At 38.1% G+C, this 22,503-nt stretch overlaps 1 protein-coding gene across 18 annotated transcripts in view; it reads right to left on the bottom strand.

The window, feature by feature from the left end:
• The window catches only part of FRYL (FRY like transcription coactivator), a 269,726-nt gene that overhangs the window by 78,195 nt on the left and 169,028 nt on the right, over window positions 1-22,503 (bottom strand). For all 18 annotated transcript variants that reach the window (XR_015165432.1, XM_086405843.1, XM_086405844.1 and 15 more), the window contains 10 exons: window positions 22,392-22,495; window positions 22,089-22,197; window positions 19,020-19,106; window positions 16,809-16,980; window positions 16,212-16,344; window positions 10,728-10,835; window positions 7,538-7,775; window positions 6,500-6,685; window positions 6,145-6,231; window positions 3,960-4,228 (listed from right to left, as the gene is read on the bottom strand). Coding sequence is in view for 17 of the 18 variants with exons in the window: in XM_086405843.1 (XP_086261969.1) it covers window positions 3,960-4,228; window positions 6,145-6,231; window positions 6,500-6,685; window positions 7,538-7,775; window positions 10,728-10,835; window positions 16,212-16,344; window positions 16,809-16,980; window positions 19,020-19,106; window positions 22,089-22,197; window positions 22,392-22,495 (1,493 nt within the window). In the remaining variant the exon portion in view is untranslated. The remainder of the gene's footprint in view (window positions 1-3,959; window positions 4,229-6,144; window positions 6,232-6,499; window positions 6,686-7,537; window positions 7,776-10,727; window positions 10,836-16,211; window positions 16,345-16,808; window positions 16,981-19,019; window positions 19,107-22,088; window positions 22,198-22,391; window positions 22,496-22,503) is intronic.

Here is a 22,503-nt window from a genome sequence, read left to right as displayed (position 1 = left end):
GCAGAGTTCCAAAGAATACCCAGAAGAGATAAGAAAGCCTTCTTCAGTGATCAATGCAAAGAAATAGAGGAAAACAACAGAATGGGAAAGACTAGGGATCTCTTCAAGAAAATCAGAGATACCAAAGGAACATTTCATGCAAAGATGGGCTCGATAAAGGACAGAAATGGTATGGACCTAACAGAAGCAGAAGATATTAAGAAGAAGTGGCAAGAATACACAGAAGAACTGTACAAAAAAGATCTTCACGACCCAGATAATCACGATGGTGTGATCACTGACCTAGAGCCAGATATCCTGGAATGTGAAGTTAAGTGGGCCTTAGAAAGCATCACTATGAACAAAGCTAGTGGAGGTGATGGAATTCCAGTTGAGCTATTCCAAATCCTGAAAGATGATGCTGTGAAAGTGCTGCACTCAATATGCCAGCAAATTTGGAAAACTCAGCAGTGGCCACAGGACTGGAAAAGGTCAGTTTTCATTCCAATCCCAAAGAAAGGCAATGTCAAAGAATGCTCAAACGACCGCACAATTGCACTCATCTCACATGCTAGTAAAGTAATGCTCAAAATTCTCCAAGCCAGGCTTCAGCAATATGTGAACCGTGAACTTCCTGATGTTCAAGCTGGTTTTCGAAAATGCAGAGGAACCAGAGATCAAATTGCCAACATCTGCTGGATCATGGAAAAAGCAAGAGAGTTCAAGAAAGGCATCTATTTCTGCTTTATTGACCATGCCAAAGCCTTTGACTGTGTGGATCACAATAAACTGTGGAAAATTCTGAAAGATATGGGAATACCAGACCACCTGATCTGCCTCTTGAGAAATCTGTATGCAGGTCAGGAAGCAACAGTTAGAACTGAACATGGAACAACAGACTGGTTCCAAATAGGAAAAGGAGTTCGTCAAGGCTGTGTATTGTCACCCTGTTTATTTAACTTATATGCAGAGTACATCATGAGAAACGCTGGACTGGAAGAAGCACAAGCTGGAATCAAGATTGCCAGGAGAAATATCAATAACCTCAGATATGCAGATGACACCACCCTTATGGCAGAAAGTGAAGAGGAACTAAAAAGCCTCTTGATGAAAGTGAAAGTGGAGAGTGAAAAAGTTGGCTTAAAGCTCAACATTCAGAAAATGAAGATCATGGCATCCGGTCCCATCACTTCATGGGAAATAGATGGGGAAACAGTGGAAACAGTGTCCACAGTGTCAGACTTTATTTTTCTGGGCTCCAAAATCACTACAGATGGTGACTGCAGCTATGAAATTAAAAGACGTTTACTCCTTGGAAGGAAAGTTATGACCAACCTAGATAGCATATTCAAAAGCAGAGACATTACTTTGCCAACAAAGGTTCGTCTAGTCAAGGCTATGGTTTTTCCTGTGGTCATGTATTGGTGCAAGAGTTGGACTGTGAAGAAGGCTGAGCGCCGAAGAATTGATGCTTTTGAACTGTGGTGTTGGAGAAGACTCTTGAGAGTCCCTTGGACTGCAAGGAGATCCAACCAGTCCATTCTGAAGGAGATCAGCCCTGGGATTTCTTTGGAAGGAATGATGCTAAAGCTGAAGCTCCAGTACTTTGGCCACCTCATGCGAAGAGTTGACTCATTGGAAAAGCTAACAATAACCCGGTGTACGAGACAGCAAAAGAGACACTGATGTATAGAACAGTCTTATGGACTCTGTGGGAGAGGGAGAGGGTGGGAAGATTTGGGAGAATGGCATTGAAACATGTAAAATATCATGTAAGAAACGAGTTGCCAGTCCAGGTTCGATGCACGATACTGGATGCTTGGGGCTAGTGCACTGGGACGACCCAGAGGGATGGTATGGGGAGGGAGGAGGGAGGAGGGTTCAGGATGGGGAACACGTGTATACCTGTGGCGGATTCATTTTGATATTTGGCAAAACTAATACAATTATGTAAAGTTTAAAAATAAAATAAAATTTAAAAAAAAAAAGAAAAAAGGAAAAGACTCTGATGCTGGGAGGGATTGGGGGCAAGAGGAGAAGGGGACGACAGAGGATCAGATGGCTGGATGGCATCACTGACTCGATGGATGTGAGTCTGAGTGAACTCCGGGAGTTGGTGATGGACAGGGAGGCCTGGCGTGCTGTGATTCATAGGGTCGCAAAGAGTCAGACACGACTGAGCGACTGATCTGATCTGATCTGATCTGATTCTTCTTCTGCTGCTGCTGCTGCTAAGTCGCTTCAGTTGTGTCCTACTCTGCGCGACCCCATAGACGGCAGCCCACCAGGCTCCCCCGTCCCTGGGATTCTCCAGGCAAGAACACTGGAGTGGGTTGCCATTTCCTTCTCCAATGCATGAAAGTGAAAAGTGAAAGTGAAGTCGCTTGGTCATGTCTGATACTTTGCGACCCCATGGACTGCAGCCCACCAGGCTCCTCTGACCATGGGATTTTCCAGGCAAGAGTACTGGAGTGGGGTGCCATTGCCTTCTCCATATATTCTTCTACACATCTTCAATTCAGACACATGTATAAAGGTATAATATATCTCTTTTAGCTTATAAAAACTGAATAATATTATTTCATTTGTTTTATACTTGCTCTTTATACTTAACATATATGTTGAAACATCCTTCATGTAAATAAATACACTTCCATGACCTCATTTTTGATGACCATAAGTTATATCATAGAGATTATTTTGATTTTAGAGCCACACTTTCACTGTTGGATATTTAAGCTAACAGTAATTGTTCCCTATTATACACAATATTAAACATTTGAATATATGCTTCATTATAATACATGTTTAATTATTTTCTCGGGTAAATTCCTGAAACTGGAATTGCAGAGTCAAAGAATATCTACATTTTTAAAGCTTCTATCAAATTTCTGTCTTGAAAGAGATTAGACCACTAAAATATTTTGGAACAATTCCATAAATCTTCCCCAAAATGGAAAATTCTGTTGGGATTAACAACTGAGAGCAAAACAAAACAGGAAAAATACTAAGTTTTAGTCCTCACCTTCAGTAGGCTTATAATCTATTAAGATAAACAATACATACCATGCCATTGATTCATTGATAGTTTCTCAGTATCTTATAAAAGTTTCAAAGCACTGTGACGGCAGTAAAATAACAAAAACAAAAACCTGCTTAAAAAAATCACCACCATCATACGTGCTGGGGGAGATATACAACACAGAAATAAAAGTGTTGAATGGTGCTAAGTCTGATGAAGAAAAATAGAGCAGAAAGTGGATACAGGGAATGGTGGTAGGAGAGCGTATTTTAGGTGGTAGGAGGGGTATTTTACCATTTAAAATATGGTAAAATAAAGGAGACTAAATACATTCATAAACGTTATACAAGGTGGCAAGTGTCAATCTTCATTAAAAAAAAAAGGCATCCAATAAACAATACCTGAGAATCTGTATCAATATATAATTAACATGTATGTATACATATATATAAACAGTAAAAACAAAACCAAAAAGTGTATATATGCTTTTTCAAACAAATTTTCTTTGCAATTTAAGGCTTTATAATCTGCAGTTTATAAAGCAATGGTCAGCTCTCTGTCACATTGTCAATTACCCTTAACTCTTTACTATTATGCTCAGAAACTCACTGAACTCGTTTCCCTTCACTTCCCACCCTGTATCTACAAACTTATCTATACCCACATCCATATTTATCTTCAGACTCTCTCCTCATTCATTCATTCATTGAACACAAAGTATGTACCCATCAGTGTGATAAGTAAATGAACAATTATAATTTGTAAGACCAAATTATACAAAAAGAATGAAAGGATTATATGACTATATCCTTTATAACTTTCATTGTCCTCCTTAACACACTAGTACATTATGAAATGTCGTTTATGGGATTTCCAATTTGTAGAATTTTTCAAGTGCATGTGTTATGAAGGCTGACAGCCTGTATATTGTAAAATTTACACTAGGAAAATCACTTACTTTATATCAACTTGTGGGGATAACAACTGCAGCCTTGTGTAGGCAAACATCCAAGCATAGCTCACAGCTGTAGGGCAGTGTTTTGGAAGGTTTTCTTGCTTTAAAAAACTGGAGAGACTTATAATCCATGGGTCTTGGCCTTGGGTCACATGTGCAAATATCCATATGTGTGATGGACTGATCACATCAAACTGGTGGCTAATGGGAGAGGAGTTCCACTCTGCTAATGTCTGTAAATCTATTGAGCTTGGGCAGTACAGCAAAGTAGTCTAAGCAGAGAAAAAAATTCATTATTGCACATTTCAACAACTTTTGTAAGTTTTACCACATACATTGCTTTAAATTATGAAAATGGTCTACTGGTAGTTTCTAGAACAGAGATTCTTAAACAGGGATAATATGAAGTCCGAGATACCTTTAAGGAGGTAGAGAATTCCTGAAATTGCATATAAGGTTTTTGTGCACATGCAGTTTTCTAGAAGAGATTCTGTAATTTTTATTAGTCTCAAAAAGATCTATAAACCAAAAAGGTTAAGAATCACCACGTATGTAATTCTTAAATGAATACGCAATTCACAGGATACTCAAGATGCTAGAGAACTCAAAAATGAACCATTAACTTTCATGCTGATGTGCACTGCAAGACAAGTGAAAATGTCAGTTGCACAGTCATGTCCAACTTTGTGCGACTCCACGGACTGTAGCCTGCCAGGCTACTTTGTCCCTGGAGTTTTCCAGGCAAGAATATTGGAGTGGGTTGCCATTTCCTTCTCCAGGGGATCTTCCTGACCCAGGGATCGAACCTGGGTCTTCCACACTGCAGGCAGATTCTTTACCATCTGAGCCATCAGGGAAGCCATTGTGTACTATGTATGCATAAGTGGAACAGACTGGAAAATGGGCTCCTCTCCAGAGCTACACATTCTCAAATATTTGTTCAATAATAGTCAAAGCTCTTAAAATGAAGAGATAAAGACTTCAGAGCAAATTATTTATGATTCAATAGACAACAAAAAATGGAGCCTTAAAAACTGAACAGAGGCTTGATTCACTTGATCATTCAACAGATATTTACAAAGGACCTGCTCTCAGTCAGGCACTGCTTTAGGCACTAGAAGAGAGTCACTCGCTTCTCTTCTTGTTGGCCAATTCATGGTTAATAATCTAAAACAGAATTCTTTAAATTGAACAGATTCATAACCATACCTTAGGCTTCTAAAATTTTATTATTATCTCTCTTGGTTACATGTAACTTTGAGTTGTAAGAGTCAAGAGTTATGTAGAAAGTACAGAAACCTCTTGTGCAGGTATTGCAAAACAGGAAGAAAATAATTTCAATTAGTAAAGTTTGATAGTTATTCTCATATCAGTTTTGAAAACTTGGTATATGACCTTTCTCCCCCAAACCAAACTAAGAAAGATAGCATAAGCTTTCTTAGTAATGTATGTGTTGACGAAGTATTTTTCTTCATTTTAATGAGTGAAATTACATATGTTACTGTTGTTTAGCTGCTAAGTTGTGTACGACTCTCTTGCAACCCCATGGACTGCAGCCCACCAGGCTTCTCTTTCCATGGAATTTTCCAGGCAAGAACATGGGAGTGGGTTGCTATTTCCTTCTCTAGGGGAACTTCCAAACCCAGGGATCAAACCCACATCTCCTACATTGACAGGCAGATTCTTTACCACTGAGCCACCAGGGAAGCCCCAAATTACATATGACTCGGGCGTAAGGTATTACATATTTACTCCATGCACTTGAATTTATATGGCAAAGCAAACAAATACATTTATTGCAAGATGCAGAATGCAATTTTTTTGCTTTGAATTTCAACAGAAAAAATTTCGATAGCCCTTTAACCAGCATTATACAGGTCAAGAATACTATATGCCATAATCAATAGCAAATAGTAGTCGATTGCAACTTCAGATTTAATAGAAACTTCTTAGATTGGAAAGATTGGAATTTTACAAAGATAAAATATTTATATTTTTGTGGGGAAGAGTACTAAGCATAGCATAAAGTAGTGCCACTTTTTAAAAATTATTTTTTATTTTCAAAGCACTTTACCATTTTCACAAATACTTTCTAATGCATGATATTTGTAAAAGAAACTCAGGTATGTATGTATGTACATCTTAAGTTTCAAAACATTGCTGAATAACATGAAATCATTACAGTTACCTGATCGGCCCCAGTGAGATGAATGAAGCTCTCAAGAATGGATGGGCTCAGCCTGTCCATCACATCTATGGCTAATTCATCATCACCCTATAAAAAAGACATCACATGTCTATTAAAGTTTACGAATGTTTAAGAACAGCAGCCAAACCTAGATAAACATTACAAATTTACTTTAGCCCTATCTGTTACAAATGGAATAGAAGGCAGGTTGGTGAGCTTAGACCCTCTCAAAAAGATCTTGTTAAAAAGTAAATTATACCTGCATGGTAAAAACAGAAATGGAACAAAGATGGACAAAAAGGATAGTTTTTTAAGTATTTTCATTAGATAGCTGAATGAAATATCTAAAATTTACCTTAGGTATTTCCAAAAGTGCAAATAAAGCCCGTATTTCTCTAAGGACACTGACAGCTAATCTCCTAGTGGCAGGTCGACTGCTACAGAGAGTGACGAGTGCAAACCCTTCGACCACATGGAATACACTGGAATATGGGCTCCTTTCCAGAGGAGGGGGATGAGAGGCTCCATTAACCACACCATGCTTGAAAAATAAAATGCAAGTTAAAAAAAAAAGTATGTATTCCAGTAAAACAATTAGTAAAGAGTAAAGGCAAATCATAAAATGACTGCTACAGGTCTGCCTCAGCTCAAGAAATTTAAATAACATTTAATTTATAAAAATGTCACATCACATAGTGAAAAAAGCATTTAACTGGCAGTCTAAAACACATGAATATACAACGTACCTAAGTTCTATCATTCTCTGGCTACTTTATAAAAAGCTTTAGAGTTGATACTTAATCACTATTGGCCCAACATTTCTATATGGAAAATGAAGGATTGAATGGCATCCTTTGTACTCAAAGTTTGGACCAGGAGTGTGGCATCACCTAGGAGATGGTGATGTGCAGGCTCCCTAAACACTGATAAGCTGGGTTGGCTTAGATGATCCAGCTCTAATATCCAAGGTTCTATGGCTTCTACATTTTCACAAACCAATAATTTGAGTACCTTTTTCAGTTAAGAAGCACACATACTGTGTATGTGAAATGGGGACCACTGATGCCTTTGATAAACAACCAAATAACTGAAAGGCTATCAACATTTTTTATTATACCAGCATTCAACATATTGGAAACAGCCTATTATGTGAGTTAGAATTGCCTTCACTTTGTATGTTCACTGAAAACTAATTATTACCAAAGGAAGAATTTAATTTCTATATTTAATACATAAACTATAACAAAGTTCTGTTTAAGGGGTTACAAACATTTTGAAAGAAAGTAAAACTAGTGAAACTTCTAATTTTTGAGGAAGTCAATATGTTTTAACATCATAACCAGTCATTTGCCACTGATCATACACAGAGGAACACCATGAAAGAGTCTGGTACCTGTGAGTCCTGGTTTTTGTTATGCATTTGGGTTGCTTGTTTCCACTGATTTATTAATTGTACCAACATCTTTACAGCATTATCAAGAAGTGTGGGATGGACATCAGTCACTTCACGAACAATAAAATAAACAAATCCTGAAAGGACATCCTCACGCCAATCTGGAAAATCAAGCATTAGTGCCTGCAGAGTATTGAAAGCCAGAGCACGAAGTTCTTCATCCATATGAATTGTGAGCCTACCAAGAACAAAATTCCATTAGCAAACCTCAAAAACCTTCCAAAGAGCTTTATCATCTAAAACTTAAAACTAAGAATTTAAAAAATACATCCTCTCAATTGGTTCTTAAGAAGTAAGAAAATAGGAACCAATGTTCACTTTTTGTGCGGTATTTTGTCCTTATGCTAATCTGTATTCGTTTATTTAAATTCACATGTCAATCTATTAATATCAGTTGGCATCAGAATAGTAAGTTTGATAATTCAGAATAGTAAGTTCGATCATAACACAAATGTTGTCCTTTAGAAAACACAGAACCAGAATTACATTTAAAAAATTCTTTAATCCTTAAAATGCCATATATTATTCTATAATCAATCAAATTTATGCTGAATTATATAATACCTTAGTACTAGCTCACACTGATTTAGTCCTATGCTATCACTGGAAAGGACACAGTTTATCTCTGTTGCTCCTTTCACGCTGCTGAGCTTACAGTTAAACATAAGACGGCTGATTGTGAAGGAAAAAATACAAGTCGGGATGGAATGAATTTAACAGAAATAATTCTTGAAAATGAAAATGAGAATTAAGCTGTAACTTCATAAATGGGGTATGCCTAGAAAGAAGATGAAAAAAAAAAAAAGAGTAACACATGAAGTCTTCAAGAGAATTTATGTTAAGTAAATTATAGGAGAGGCTATATATAGTTACCTTTTAAAGACATCAATAAGATATATGAGGACAGGAATGTAATATTAGTTAAAGGATTTTGATAGGACTTAAAAAAGAGAATGATAAACAAGAAAATCATAAAAGATGGCTGCAGCAATGAAACTACTAATATTTAATGCTATATGAGTAAGAGTTTCTGTTTGGGGCTACAGAGAATTATTTACATGATTGACCATCAAGACACATGTATCAGAGTTAGAAACAGCCTGAATGAATAAAGATAAGTAGGTGATATTTAAAAATATGCCACAGTTACATGCTTAGGCAGCTGAAAAGATGGAGTTATCCTCAATGATAGAGGAAGAACGCTGTGTGATATCAGTCTTCGCCCTGCTGAACTCAGTTCTGGTCTTCACTAAGCTAACCTTCAACTGACAATGAGACTGTGGAGAAAATGTATTACAGTTGTTTAATACAAAGACCCGGAAGTGAGCCACGAAGCAGCAGCAGTTAGTTACAGCAGCACATTGGAAATACCACACAGGGTCAGATCAAAGGTCTCAGTCCAGTGTTGTGTCTCTGATAGTGGCACCAAAGGAGAGACTGTGGGAAGGGAGAGTGACCAACTCCATGCTGCTGGCTATAAAGTTGTTCAACATTCCTTAAATCCATGAATGTACACCTCTCTGAGTGACTTGGGATATATCCATGCAGAGAAAGGGGCCTGACTCATTTATGGCAGAAGAACTATTGAACCTTCCCTGGAGACAGCAGACAGGTCTGCAGACTTACAGTGTATCTTTGCTTTGTTTGTTTGCTTGCTTTATTCTAAGTAAATAAGATTTAGACATCACAATTCCAAATGATAGGAGCTAGGGACAAAATAAGCAGACACTGGGATCTTTCTTTCTGCCAAAATAAATTAAGTATCACAGGGGAAAGAAGCAAAGTCAATAGCAGAGCAAAGTGTCAACCATTGGCTAGATGTTTGCTCCTTTACTCGGCTCCTCCACCCCTGCCCCTTGCGGATGCAACTTCACTTTGGTGGGGAATATGGACTGCCACCCACAAAATGGTGAACTAAATTGAGGTGGGAGGAGTAAGAGCAGAAGTGAATGACAGTTGTTTACTGTGTTCTCAAGGAATAATATTATAAATATTTAATATTATAAATTTTATAAATATTACAAATTATAAAATATTATAAATTATCTAATTTATAGCAAGAGTTAAGAGATACAGTGGGAAGGGATGACTTTATCTCATGATGCCAAGTTTCAAAGTCACCTCTTTGTTCTCCTCCTCATCCAATACCATTCAGTCTCCTACTGCAACCCTTAAGAGCTGAGGATGGGTAGTGTATGGGTGTTTGAAATGCTCCGTGACCAGGGAGGTGGGAAAGGCTGCTAGAGCAGTCTATTAACTGTTTATTCAATTGTGAGTTTAACTTGTAAGAGTTCAGCAAGCAGTAAACATCTTCGAATATGGTAAGATATCACTGCTCCATTGATAGTCTTCGTGCTTGGTTTCCCATTAGGGCAGGGCCAGCAAACTATGGCTCAAGGGCCAAATCCAGCCAGGCTCCTTAACAAGTGGCTGCTTCTTCACTACAATGGCAGAGATGAACAGCTGTGACAGAGACCACGTGACTCACAAATCTTAAAACAGTCACTATCTTGTCTTTTAAGAAAAAAGTCTGCTGGCCCCTTATTTAAAGAGAATCCCCAAATGTATCAGCAAAGCAGTTTTTCAAAAGGCCATCACCTCAACTTAGAATTACTTCCAGGAACTGGTATTTAAGTTTGGATGTCATATTAATTACCCTTTTTATAGAGCCTAGTGAGGAAAGAGATAAAAACTTGAACTTTATGGGCTCTGCAATAAGAGACAAAAAGTGAAAATGAGACCTGGTCACCACCTTAGGTGCTAAAGAATGGACTATAGGAATTAACACAATAATTAATTGCCTAGTGAGTGTCATCACACACTGATAATGTCCATATGTTAACAGAACATGTTCTATAAATCCCAAGAAATAATAAACACTAGATGGAAAGGCAAGGAATTTAAAAATAGGATTTATAGGGGAACCCAGAAGAATTTTAAAAGTTAAAAGATGAGTAAGGAGAATGTGTTAACAAAACAAAAGACAAAATGGGAGTTTAGAGAGTTATCCACGGACTAAAAATGTCTTTATCACTACTTTTTTTAGTGATAATAGTAATGGGATGCTTTAGAAATTTAAAAAGACTGAATGACATAAAAGTTAAACTCACAAACAGGAATTCTCATTTACCTTGCTAACAGTTCAATCAGGTCAGTTCTGCTCATACCATCAGGAATCAGCCTTGGAATAGCAGCAATGCAAGTTCTAAACAAATCAATTTTGGGTTTTCTTTCCCCGCTAAAAAACAGATTACAAGAGGACTTAATAAAATGAATCCTACATACATCAAACAATGAAAGCAAACTTAGAAAAATTATTACAGAAAATATGAGCCCACCTCCAAAAGTTTAATGTATTTAACATAATAAAAAGAGTATATACATTTCCAGTAAATAATTATCAGTTTATAAATGCAAAAAAATAATATATAATTAAGGAAAAAAACATAGCTAGCAAGAAAAAAAGGTTTTCAGTAATTGGTAATTAATAACTAATAATAGATAACTAGTAATCGATAACTAATAAGAACCTTCCCTGTATATATAGCACAGGGAACTCTACCCAATACTCTGTAATAGCCTACATGTGAAAAGAATCTAAAAAAGAGTGGATATATGCATATGTATAATTGATTCACCCCTTCTATACTCCTGAAACTAACACAACACTGTAATAAATCAACTAAACTGCAATAAAAAACTTTTTTAAAAAGAAAACAAGCATAACAAATATTCCAATAGTAAATATTAAGCAAATTATTTATTGGTAGCGCAGTGGTAAAGAATCTGCCTGCCAATGCAGGAAACACAACAGACATGGATTTGATCCCTAGGTCAGGAAGACAGCCTGTAGTAGGAAATGGCAACCCATTCCAGTATTCTTGCCTGGAAAATTCCATGGACAGAGGAGCTTGGTAGGCTATATAGTCCATGGAGTTTCAAAAGAGTCAGATATGGCTGAGCGCACACACACACACACACACACACACACATTTATATTATTAATTGTTTCAAATAAGTTAAATCTCTGATTTAAATCTCTATATTTAATTATTAAAATAAGTAATATTGACATTAAATAACCTAATATTAGTTATTTGGGGGGCCTATAAAATTAACAAAAAAATGTCTTTATTTTCAACATCATATACTAACAGGAGTTTTAGAAAACAGACATTCTCATATACTACTGGTGGTATTCTTTGTTCTTGTCTTTTTATTTTACTTCCGAATACACAAACACACACAAAAATAAGCATATTGTTTATGTCATAAAATGTGTGAAATTTGGAAATCCTGGTTCTTCCAGATGCTTGATGCAATTTAATTCACCTGTATTTTCCCTAGTTATTCAATGATTTTATTTATTTATTTTAAATATCTACCCTTTTATATACCGGCTTTTATTGTGGTCTATATTTCAAGGGAAAGCTGTTAATGTATTTGACACAAATTGTCCTTCAGCTGGCCCAATAAAACATTCTTATTAGAAAAGAGTTGGGATGTTTTAAGAGTTTTGGGGTCAGTATTCATTACAGTGGCAATGAATCTACTACTTATTTTTAGTGATTTTATATATAGTCAGTCTTCTCTTAGCTTTGTCCCAATATGCATGATTTTAGTTACCATAATTTAGTCAAATAATACCAGTCCCCAACAGTGGGATTCAATTTCTGTTACCCGATATTAACTGAAAGTAATTGTATAGCCAAGCTTCCCTACTAGCTCTTCAGCCTACAAATCAGGATGTAAATAACAGATGTGAATCATAACCAATGATTTCACCACATCAGTTTTTTCTAAGTCTGTCATGATTGGTCACTATACATCTGTTATTTGGTTCACATGGCAAAAGTGTGTAGCTGTGTTGATTCCCTGTCTCCAGTGGTAAACTCAGGTGATACTGGACAAAAATGGATAATCAAAAGAGTAAGTTGGCCAACAAAAATTAAAGTACAGCAAAGGAAAAAGGAAGTGAACACTGGAAGTGAAATTCAAATCAAACATTAATGGAGTTACAGAAGAAACAGCTGACGAGGGCAAGCTGACACTGCTGTCCCTGAAGACCCAACATATGCAGTCAGAGGAACTCAGTGAGGGCACGTTCATGGGCATAAATGAGGCAAGTGTGACCGAAAGGATGATGATTTTCCAGAGGAAGTAATGCAAGGGGAAAAAAAAACCCTTCATATTAGAGTAACTCTCCTGGGGCTTGCCAGGTGGCGCTAGTGGGAAAGATCCTGCCTGCCAATGCTAATGCGGGAGACAAAAGAGATGAGGGTCCACTGCCTCAGTCAGAAAGATCCCCTGGAGAAGGAAATGGCAACCCATGCCAGTATTCTTACTTGGCAAATCCCATGGACAGAGGAGCCTGGTGGGCTACAGTCTATGGGGTCGCAAGAGTCAGACACGACTGAAGTGACTTAGCACGCACAGAGATGTTAGCATACACTAGTATATAGTAACCACGCATTCACTGAGAGATCCAGTATCCAATTTGGTGGTCTAAGACCTACAAAGCAGATATTAACACCATAAAAAAGTCCTCTTGTAAAAAATACATGGATACTTTCTAGCAAGTAAAAGAAGTTGTTGCCATAAAATATATCCTTCTGAGAAGGAAGTCCCTAACAATAAAGGGAAAATCTGTGTTGACAAGCAGTCCTGGGAGTGGCGTGGAGGGTGAGGTGAGGTAGTTTCTCACACAAAAAACTACTCATACATTATTTCCCTCTGTACCCTCAGTTCCCAGGAGGTTTTCAGGGTTTTTTTTGTTGTTGTTGAACAAAGCTCTGGAAATAAGAGCATTTATTTGACTATGCCCTGACCAGTAACGCCAAAGAAGCTGAAGTTGAACAGTTCTATGAAGACCTACAAGACCTTTTAGAATTAACACCCAAAAAAGATGTCCTTTTCATTACAGGCGACGGGAATGCAAAAGTAGGAAGTCAGGAAAGACCTGGAGTAACAGGCAAATTTGGCCTTGGAGTACAGAATGAAGCAGGGCAAAGGCTAATAGAGTTCTGCCAAGAGAAAGCACTGGTCATAGCAAACACCCTCTTCCAACAACACAAGAGGAGACTTTACACATGGACAGCACCAGACGGTCGACACTGAAATCAGATTGATTATATTCTTTGCAGCCAAAGATAGAGAAGCTCTATACAGTCAGCAAAAACAAGACCGGGAGCTGACTGTGGCTCATCATGAACCAAATTTAGACTGAAATGGAAGAAAGTGGAGAAAACCACTAGACCATTGAGGTATGACCTAAATGAAATCCCTTATGATTATACAATGGAAGTGAGAAATAGATTTAAGGGACTAGATCTGATAGAGTGCCTGATGAACTATGGATGGAGGTTTGTGACATTGTACAGGAGACAAGAATCAAGACCATCCCCAAGAAAAAGAAATGCAAAAAAGCAAAATGGCTGTCTGGGGAGGCCTTACAAATAGCTGTGAAAAGAAGAGAAGCAAAAAGCAAAGGAGAAAAGGAAAGATATACCCATTTGAATGCAGAGTTCCAAAGAATAGCAAGGAGAGATAAGAAAGCCTTCCTCAGCGATCAATGCAAAGAAATAGAGGAAAACAACAGAATGGGAAACACTAGAGATCTCTTCAAGAAAATTAGAGGTACCAAGGGAATATTTCATGCAAAGATGGGCTCGATAAAGGACAGAAATGGTATGGACCTAACAGAAGCAGAAGATATTAAGAAGAGGTGGCAAGAATACACAGAAGAACTGTACAAAAAAGATCTTCATGTTCAAGATAATCACGATGGTGTGATCACTCACCTAGAGCCAGACATCCTGGAATGTGAAGTCAAGTGGGCCTTAGAAAGCATCACTACGAACAAAACTAGTGGAGGTGATGGAATTCCAGTTGAGCTATTCCAAATCCTGAAAGATGACACTGTGAAAGTGCTGCACTCAATATGCCAGCAAATTTGGAAAACTCAGCAAGTGGCCACAGGACTGGAAAAGGTCAGTTTTCATTCCAATCTCAAAGAAAGGCAATGCCAAAGAATGCTCAAACTATTGCACAATTGCACTCATCTCACACTCTAGTAATGTAATGCTCAAAATTCTGCAAGCCAGGCATCAGCAATACGTGAACTGTGAACTTCCAGATGTTCAAGCTGGTTTTAGAAAAGGCAGAGGAACCAGAGATCAAATTGCCAACCTCCGCTGGGTCATAAAAAAAGCAAGAGAGTTCCAGAAAAACATCTATTTCTGCTTTATTGGCCATGCCAAAGCCTTTGACTATGTAGATCACAATAAACTGTGGAAAATTCTGAAAGAGATGGGAATACCAGACCACCTGACCTACCTCTTGAGAAACGTGTATGCAGGTCAGGAAGCAACAGTTAGAACTGGACATGGAACAATACACTGGTTCAAAATAGGAAAAGAAGTACGTCAAGGCTGTATATTGTCACCCTGCTTATTTAACTTCTATGAAGAGTACATGATGAGAAACGCTGCGCTGGAGGAAGCACAAGCTGGAATCAAGATTGCCGGGAGAAATATCAATAACCTCAGATATGCAGATGACACCACCCTTATGGCAGAAAGTGAAGAAGAACTAAAGAGCCTCTTGATGAAAGTGAAAGAGGAGAGTGAAAAAGCTGGCTTAAAGCTCAACATTCAGAAAACTAAGATCATGGCAACCAGTCCCAACACTTCATGGCAAATAGATGGGGAAACAGTAGAAACAGTGTCAGACTTTATTTTTCTGGGTTCTAAAATCACTGCAGATGGTGACTGCAACCATGAAATTAAAAGACGTTTACTCTTTGGAATGAAAGTTATGACCAACCTAGACAGCATATTCAAAAGCAGAGACATTACTTTGCCAACAAAGGTCCGTCTAGTCAAGGCTATGGTTTTTCCAGTGGTCATGTATGGATGTGAGAGTTGGACTATGAAGAAAGCTGAGTGTGAAGAATTGATGCTTTTGAACTGTGGTGTTGGAGAAGACTTTTGAGAGTCCCCTGGACTGCAAGGAGATCCAACCCGTCCATCCCACAGGAGATCAGTCCTGGGTGTTCATTGGAAGGACTGATGTTGAAGCTGAAACTCCAATACTTTGGCCACCTGATGTGAAGAGCTAACTCATTGAAAAAGACCCTGATGCTGGGAAAGATTGAGGGCAGGAGGAGAAGGGGATGACAGAGGATGAGATGGTGGACGGCATCATCGACTCGATGGACACGGGTTTCGGTGGACTCTAGGAGTTGGTGATGGACAGAGAGGCCTGGCATGCTGCAGTTCATGAGGTTGCAAAGAGTCGGACATGACTGAGCAACTGAACTGAAATGACTGAAACCAGCCATGTCCACACACATCTGGGGTAACCAGGATTTATCCATAAGGCCTCGTCACTGACAATAAACTGTATGGATCAAGGGTGACTTTTGCTGTCTCTACTGGTTTGACAGCACATAAAAGAGTAAAACTGAGCCTGCGGAAAGAACTGCTGTATCAAAAACTGCAGCAGATGGCAACAGGGGAGAACTCCAGAAGAAAAAGTAAGGGAACAAGCAGAATCAACCCTCTATACTTATGAAAACTGAAATGGCAATGAAGAGAAATTACTGACTACGCACGTAATCATATCTTCAGGCTCCTTATTGGACATCTGCACACTAGTCATACACATGGGCCTCCCAACTTCTTTGTCCAAATGTCTTAGAATGCTATCTAACGCTTTTCTCACTTGAGGATAATAAACTGACATTCCTGGAGGAGAAAAAAAACTCAGTTATAAAATGTCAGACATTAGACATAGAATAATGAGTTATTCTCTGTAAAATATAAAAGGTTATTGACTTTTAATTGGCATTAGCTTATTGATGTTACAAAAGAAATTCTGACTTTGACATACTCTTCTCCCTGATGATCAGCTTCAGTATACTGGAGGAAATGTGTAAAAATTTGTACACAACTGAATTTGAAGAAGGATAAGATGCAATGAATAGTATCATATAAGAAGATATTTAATCCAAAGTCTTTTAACATGAAAACTTACAGATATTATAGGAAATGTATTCATTTTGTATCACTCTGTATCCTGGAATAACCTGGCACATATATTCATAGGCAAATACATGTATGTAGGCAAATATATTCATTTTAGATTTGATCATAAACTTTCACAAAAGAACATTAAACTATATTATTTATTTATTTCAGTTAACACTAACCTATGACTTTTGCTTCTTCATCTGTCAAGGTTTTATTGAGAAAAATTTTCTTTACACGCAAGGTGTTTCCTGAGGGAAGGATAACTCCTGTCGTTGGCATTGGCGGTTCACCATCTTTTTGCTGCAAACTGTCCGCTATGACAAGGAAGACTCTGAGGCCTATGTTCATTCTCTTCAGAGAAAAAAGTTCCAAAATAAAAATGTCAGAAAATTCCTCTTTTTTAACGCTAAAAACATCTCATCAAATAACAGTGAGGGATGGGAGGAAGAAGGATTGAAGAAAAATGAACCTCTCTGTTCAACATTTTTTAAACCAGCCCAGGCACTGGAATTTAACATCAAATTCCCAAGTGCCACTCTTTCACTTCTGAGGTCAACTGGCTCTCCTGTTTTCTGCTGCTAAGTCACTTCAGTCGTGTCCGACTCTGTGCAACCCCATAGACGGCAGCCCACCAGGCTCCCCAGTCCCTGGGATTCTCCAGGCAAGAACACTGGAGTGGGTTGCCAATTCTTTCTCCAATGCATGAAAGTGAAAATGAAGTCGCTCAGTCATGTCTGACCCTCAGCAACCCCATGGACTGCAGCCTACCAGGCTCCTCCATCCATGGGATTTTCCAGGCAAGAGTACTGGAGTGGGGTGCCATTGCCTTCTCCGTCCTGTTTTCTAGCTTTCTTCAAAACTCTCCCATTCCTTCCTCAAGTCTACTACCCTGATACTGTACCTTCCCTTCTCTGAGTAGATGATTTGTCTCCCACGTCATAGTAAAAAACCACCAATCTTCCTCAGTTTCTCACTACAAAGTACACTGACCTATTTATATCTGCACCTTTTCTTAATGTCCTTTGCTTTTGTCACAATCAAGGGGTTCTGATATTCCTAGTTATTATACAGAATCCTACCTGCTCTTGCATTGCCAGGAAATTACACTATCAAATCATTCCTTCTCTTTCTTGCACCTTCAACATTTCCCTTTTAACTGAAGAGATCCGATTCCTGTTCACTATACTCAACTAGCATAATGGAATGATCCTTCCCCGTTAGTTAATACTTCCCTCTCACTCATCAGTGAGCATACTGCTCAAAACAGTGGGCATTTTTCCTTCATTCTGACTTGTCAGCAGCATGGAACACTGTCAAAGCATTCTTCTTCCTTAAACACTCCCTTCCTTGACTACATCTGTAGCACTGTGGGCTGTGTCTTATCTACCCGCATTTCAGATTTACCCTCCTTTACCTGGGTATTAAAAGTTATGTTGCTTCAAGGCAAGTTCCCCGGTTGCCTTTTCTTACCATTAAGTGTTCTCTCCCAAAGTAGTTTCATGTATTTACATGTCTTCAACTACCACTCGTACCACCCCTAATTTTAAGCCCTATTTCTCTGAACTTGAACCCTTAGACCAATCTGATACTTCTACCTGGATGTCAAAAAGATGCCTCAGATTCACCATGTTCAAACCAAAGGCACTTTCCCCACAAACTCAGTATCTTCTCAGTGTTTCTTTTCTCAGTAAATTATCTCTCTATCCACCATACCATCTCAGCCCAAGCTGTCACTATTCACGACCTACACCAGTGGTCTCTAAATGGGCATATACATCCCAGTGGGTGTGTAAGACAGTTCACTGGAATACAGGAAGAAAATAAAACTTTCCTTTATATATATATTTTTGTCCAAGATCAAGGTTTTCAGCTTTACTCCTATCTTTATATATAACATAATGCTGGTGACATTAGTCTAAATATCAAAGGTCATTTCACATAGTCATAGAAGACATTTTGTTAAGCATGTCATCTATAAAAAACAGTCATTTCTGCTCACTTTAAAAATCTGGAAATAATTATTAACCTATCTTAAAAATCCTACAAATAAAAAGCTTCAATAACTTTCTAGATCACTTGTTAAGCTACTAAATATATACCTTAAGATCTGATTATGAGAAGAACCAGCACAGTAATTTTATACATTCTCCAGTGTCATTAGAGTCCAATAAGCAATTAGTTCACAAAATATCTTTAAACGATCTGAAAATTTAATATCTAAAGTGTAAATAGGAGTTTACTAGGGAATAACAGGACCAAAGAAGTAGGAAATAACATTTAATTTGTCTTTAACTAGGAATTTAAGCCCAAGAGTTCTGATTCCAGAAACTGTGCTCTAAAACAAAATTTTTTTGATTATATAGGATAGTAAATGACTATAATTTTTTTACCTCTGGATTAATGGTGAAAGTTTTAGTAGATTTTCCAACACTGAGAAGATCAAATATTATTTCTTTCATTGCAAAATCCAAACGTTCCTAGAAAAAAGAAAAACAATCAATAAAATCTTATAAGTTTTTACTGCTATAGGGATGCTTTGGAGATATTGTGTGTTTGGTCTAGACTGCAATAAAGCAAGTCACATAAATTTTCTAGCTTAGCAGTGCATATAAAAATTATGTTTATACTATATTGTAGGCTATCAACTGTACTATAGCATTATACCTAAGAAAACAATGCACAACCTTAACTAAAAAGTACGTAATTGCTTAAAAATTGCTAACCATCGTCTGACAACACATCTGACAACACAGGGTTGCCACAGACCTTCAATTTGATTAAAAAAAAAATATCTACAAGGAAAAATAAAGCAAACTACAATAAAACAGGGCTCTGCCTGTATATGTTAGGTTATCATGCTAGTGAAGTGAAAGTCGCTCAGTCATGTCCGACTCTTTGCAACCCCACGGACTGTAGCCTGCTAGGCTCCTCTGTCCATGGAATTCTCCTGGTCAGGATACTAGAGTGGGTAGCAGTTCCCTTCTCTGGGGAATCTTCCCAAACCATGGATCATGTTAAGAATTACACAAACAATGTCAAGAATACTTGTCTGTGACCAGAAGTTCCTGAATCTAGTTGGACAAAAGGGGAATACATATGAATTAATGTTAATGGGAGAAATATCAATAACCTCAGATATGCAGATGACACCACCCTTATGGCAGAATGTGAAGAAGAACTAAAGAGCCTCTTGATGAAAGTGAAAGAGGAGAGTGAAAAAGTTGGCTTAAAGCTCAACATTCAGAAAACTAAGATCATGGCATCCGGTTCCATCAATTCATGGCAAATAGATGGGGAAACAGTGGAAACAGTGGCTGACTTTTTTGGGCTCCAAAATCACTGCAGATGGTGATTGCAGGCATGAAATTAAAAGACGCTCACTCCTTGGAAGGAAAGTTATGACCAACCTAGACAACACATTAAAAAGCAGAGATATTACTTTGTCAACAAAGGTCTGTTAGTCAAGGTTATCATTTTTCCAGTAGTCATGTATAGATGTGAGAGTTGGACTGTGAAGAAAGCTGAGGGCTGAAGAATTGATGCTTTTGAACTGTGGTGTTGGAGAAGACTCTTGCGAGTCCCTTGGACTGCAAGGAGATCCAACCGGTCCATCCTAAAGGAGATCAGTCCTGGGTGTTCATTGGAAGGACTGATGTTGAAGCTGAAACTCCAATACTTTGGCCACCTGATGTGAAGAGCTAACTCATTTGAGAAGATCCTGATGCTGGGAAAGATTGAGGGCAGGAGGCAAAGGGGACGACAGAGGATGAGATGGTTGGATGGCACCACTGACTCAATGGACATGGGTTTGGGTGGACTCTAGGAGTTGGTGATGGATAGGGAGGCCTGGCGTGCTGCGGATGGGGTCGCAAAGAGTCAGACACGGCTGAGCGACTGAACTGAATGTTAAAAGTATATGATTATATATATATGTGATTTAATTATCAAATGATTAGTTTAATACCCAAACCAGTAGGATAGAAGTTTTAAACACTCATTTACCAAAATCATACTGAAGATCTAAGTGGCGGAATTTCTAAAATAATGATGAAAGGAAGCCTCATGATAAGAGCTATGTGGCAGGCCTGGAGAGCAAGAAATTCAAACTGGGACAGAAAAAACTGGGCTCCAGGAAGGTAATCTCCAAGGAAAAGTCAACTAAGAGTAACTGATGTTTGAGAGCAGCTGTATAGTTCTGGAGGAATGCTGATGTGAGGTGATTAATCCAAGGGAATGGGTACAACCCTACAAGAGATGTGATGAAATGGCAAAAGTTCTCTGAACCACAAATCTAAAGCACAATCTGCTTTCATTCATATCGCTGACACATTTATACTTATCTAATTATCATTAATTCGGTGCTTCTGTAAATAGAAATGAATTATTTTTAAAAATATTTTTTACTTCTTCACTGTCAAGAATAATTACATTATGGGTCATCTTCATTGTCAACAGTTTCAGTTCAAAGAGAACTCAATAAATATCCTGGAATCCCAGTGTTTTTCCTAAATTGAGAAGGTAACCCTACCTATGCTTCTCCAGGGCTGATGTCCCAAAAGACAATGTAGATGTGCTTGCTCAGTCTCCATTTACTCCTCTTCAAATAAACCTGCCTTTACTGCAGCAGCTCCAAAGCTAACACGACATTTCCCAGGATGCCTTTGAACAACAGGCTTCAGAATGTGATTGAAACCCAGGGAACTGGGGTAGAGGAGGAGGAGGACAGGAGGAAAGCAATCTATTTTACTGGTAGGATCATGGTAGCAGCATGATTCTGAAGCACCTGGGGGCATACTTCCTAATTTGGCAGCTTTTATGACTGCGGCAGAGGCAGCAGCTTCCTTGGGAGTCCAGTGTTACGGTTTCTTCTGTCGCATTAGCAATTCTGTGAACAATCTATATTCCTTAAAAGACCCCTTTGGGGACTTCCCTGGTGGTCCAGTGGTTAAGACTGCCCTTCCATTACATAAGGCACAGGCTCAATCCCTGGTCAGGAAACTAGGATCCCACATGCCACATGGTGGTCAAAAAAATAAAAATAAAAAGACCCCATTGGGTTCAACTATCTACAGTGGATTCTAGTGTCTGTACCTGAGAACCTAGATTAATGTAATTATGAAAACAGTGTTTCACTATCTTTCAAGATACTCGGGCATTAGTTTATAGACTAAAAGTAGGATTAGGAGATTTTCTCGACTCTTCCTAAATTGAGTGCTTCCGCTTGTGGGAATTTCCTTTCCTTCTCCAAGTGTGTAGATCAATGATTTAAACATATTTTGCACACACACACAAATCAATCATTAGCCTCATTTATTTTTTACTTTTTAAAGTATACTTTTTTCACTATTCAGTATTAATAAATGTTTTACTACCATGCTTTTAGATGCGTAACAAATTCTAGGAGTCTGAGTCACTCTTACAACTTCCACGTATATACGTATTATGAGTCAGTCACTCACCTGAGCAATGAACTGAATAATCTTTACAAATATATTGAGAGGTGTGTCACGAGGAACCACACTTCGTGAACCTTTCGGGAAAAGTGCTGACACTATGCTCATAAGACGACTAGAAGGAAAAAAGATTTAGTCATGAGGAGAGAATGAAAGTAACAAAACATTAGCAAAAGTCCTTCCCATCCTGTCAAGGTAATTCATAGTCTTCCTCAAGGTATTTATGTTAACTAAAATTCACTAGTGTGGTTATTTATTTTTTTTAACCCAGACGTTATTTGAAATACGCTGTAAAACAAAGGCACTCACCTTTGAGTTACAGTGTTGCTTTCACATTTTATTCTAATTACATAGACCCACAACAATCTATACAAAGATTCCAGTGCAACTCGAGACATTTTAGGATCTTTATTCTGTTTAG

The sequence above is a fragment of the Bos grunniens genome, chromosome 6 (assembly GCF_055505025.1).
Source record: "Bos grunniens cultivar Pamir isolate PY7600 chromosome 6, Bosgru_T2T1.0, whole genome shotgun sequence".
NCBI classification, from domain to species: Eukaryota; Metazoa; Chordata; class Mammalia; order Artiodactyla; family Bovidae; genus Bos; species Bos grunniens.
Note: the sequence above shows the minus strand (reverse complement) of the source record. Positions and strands in the feature narration are given on the sequence as shown.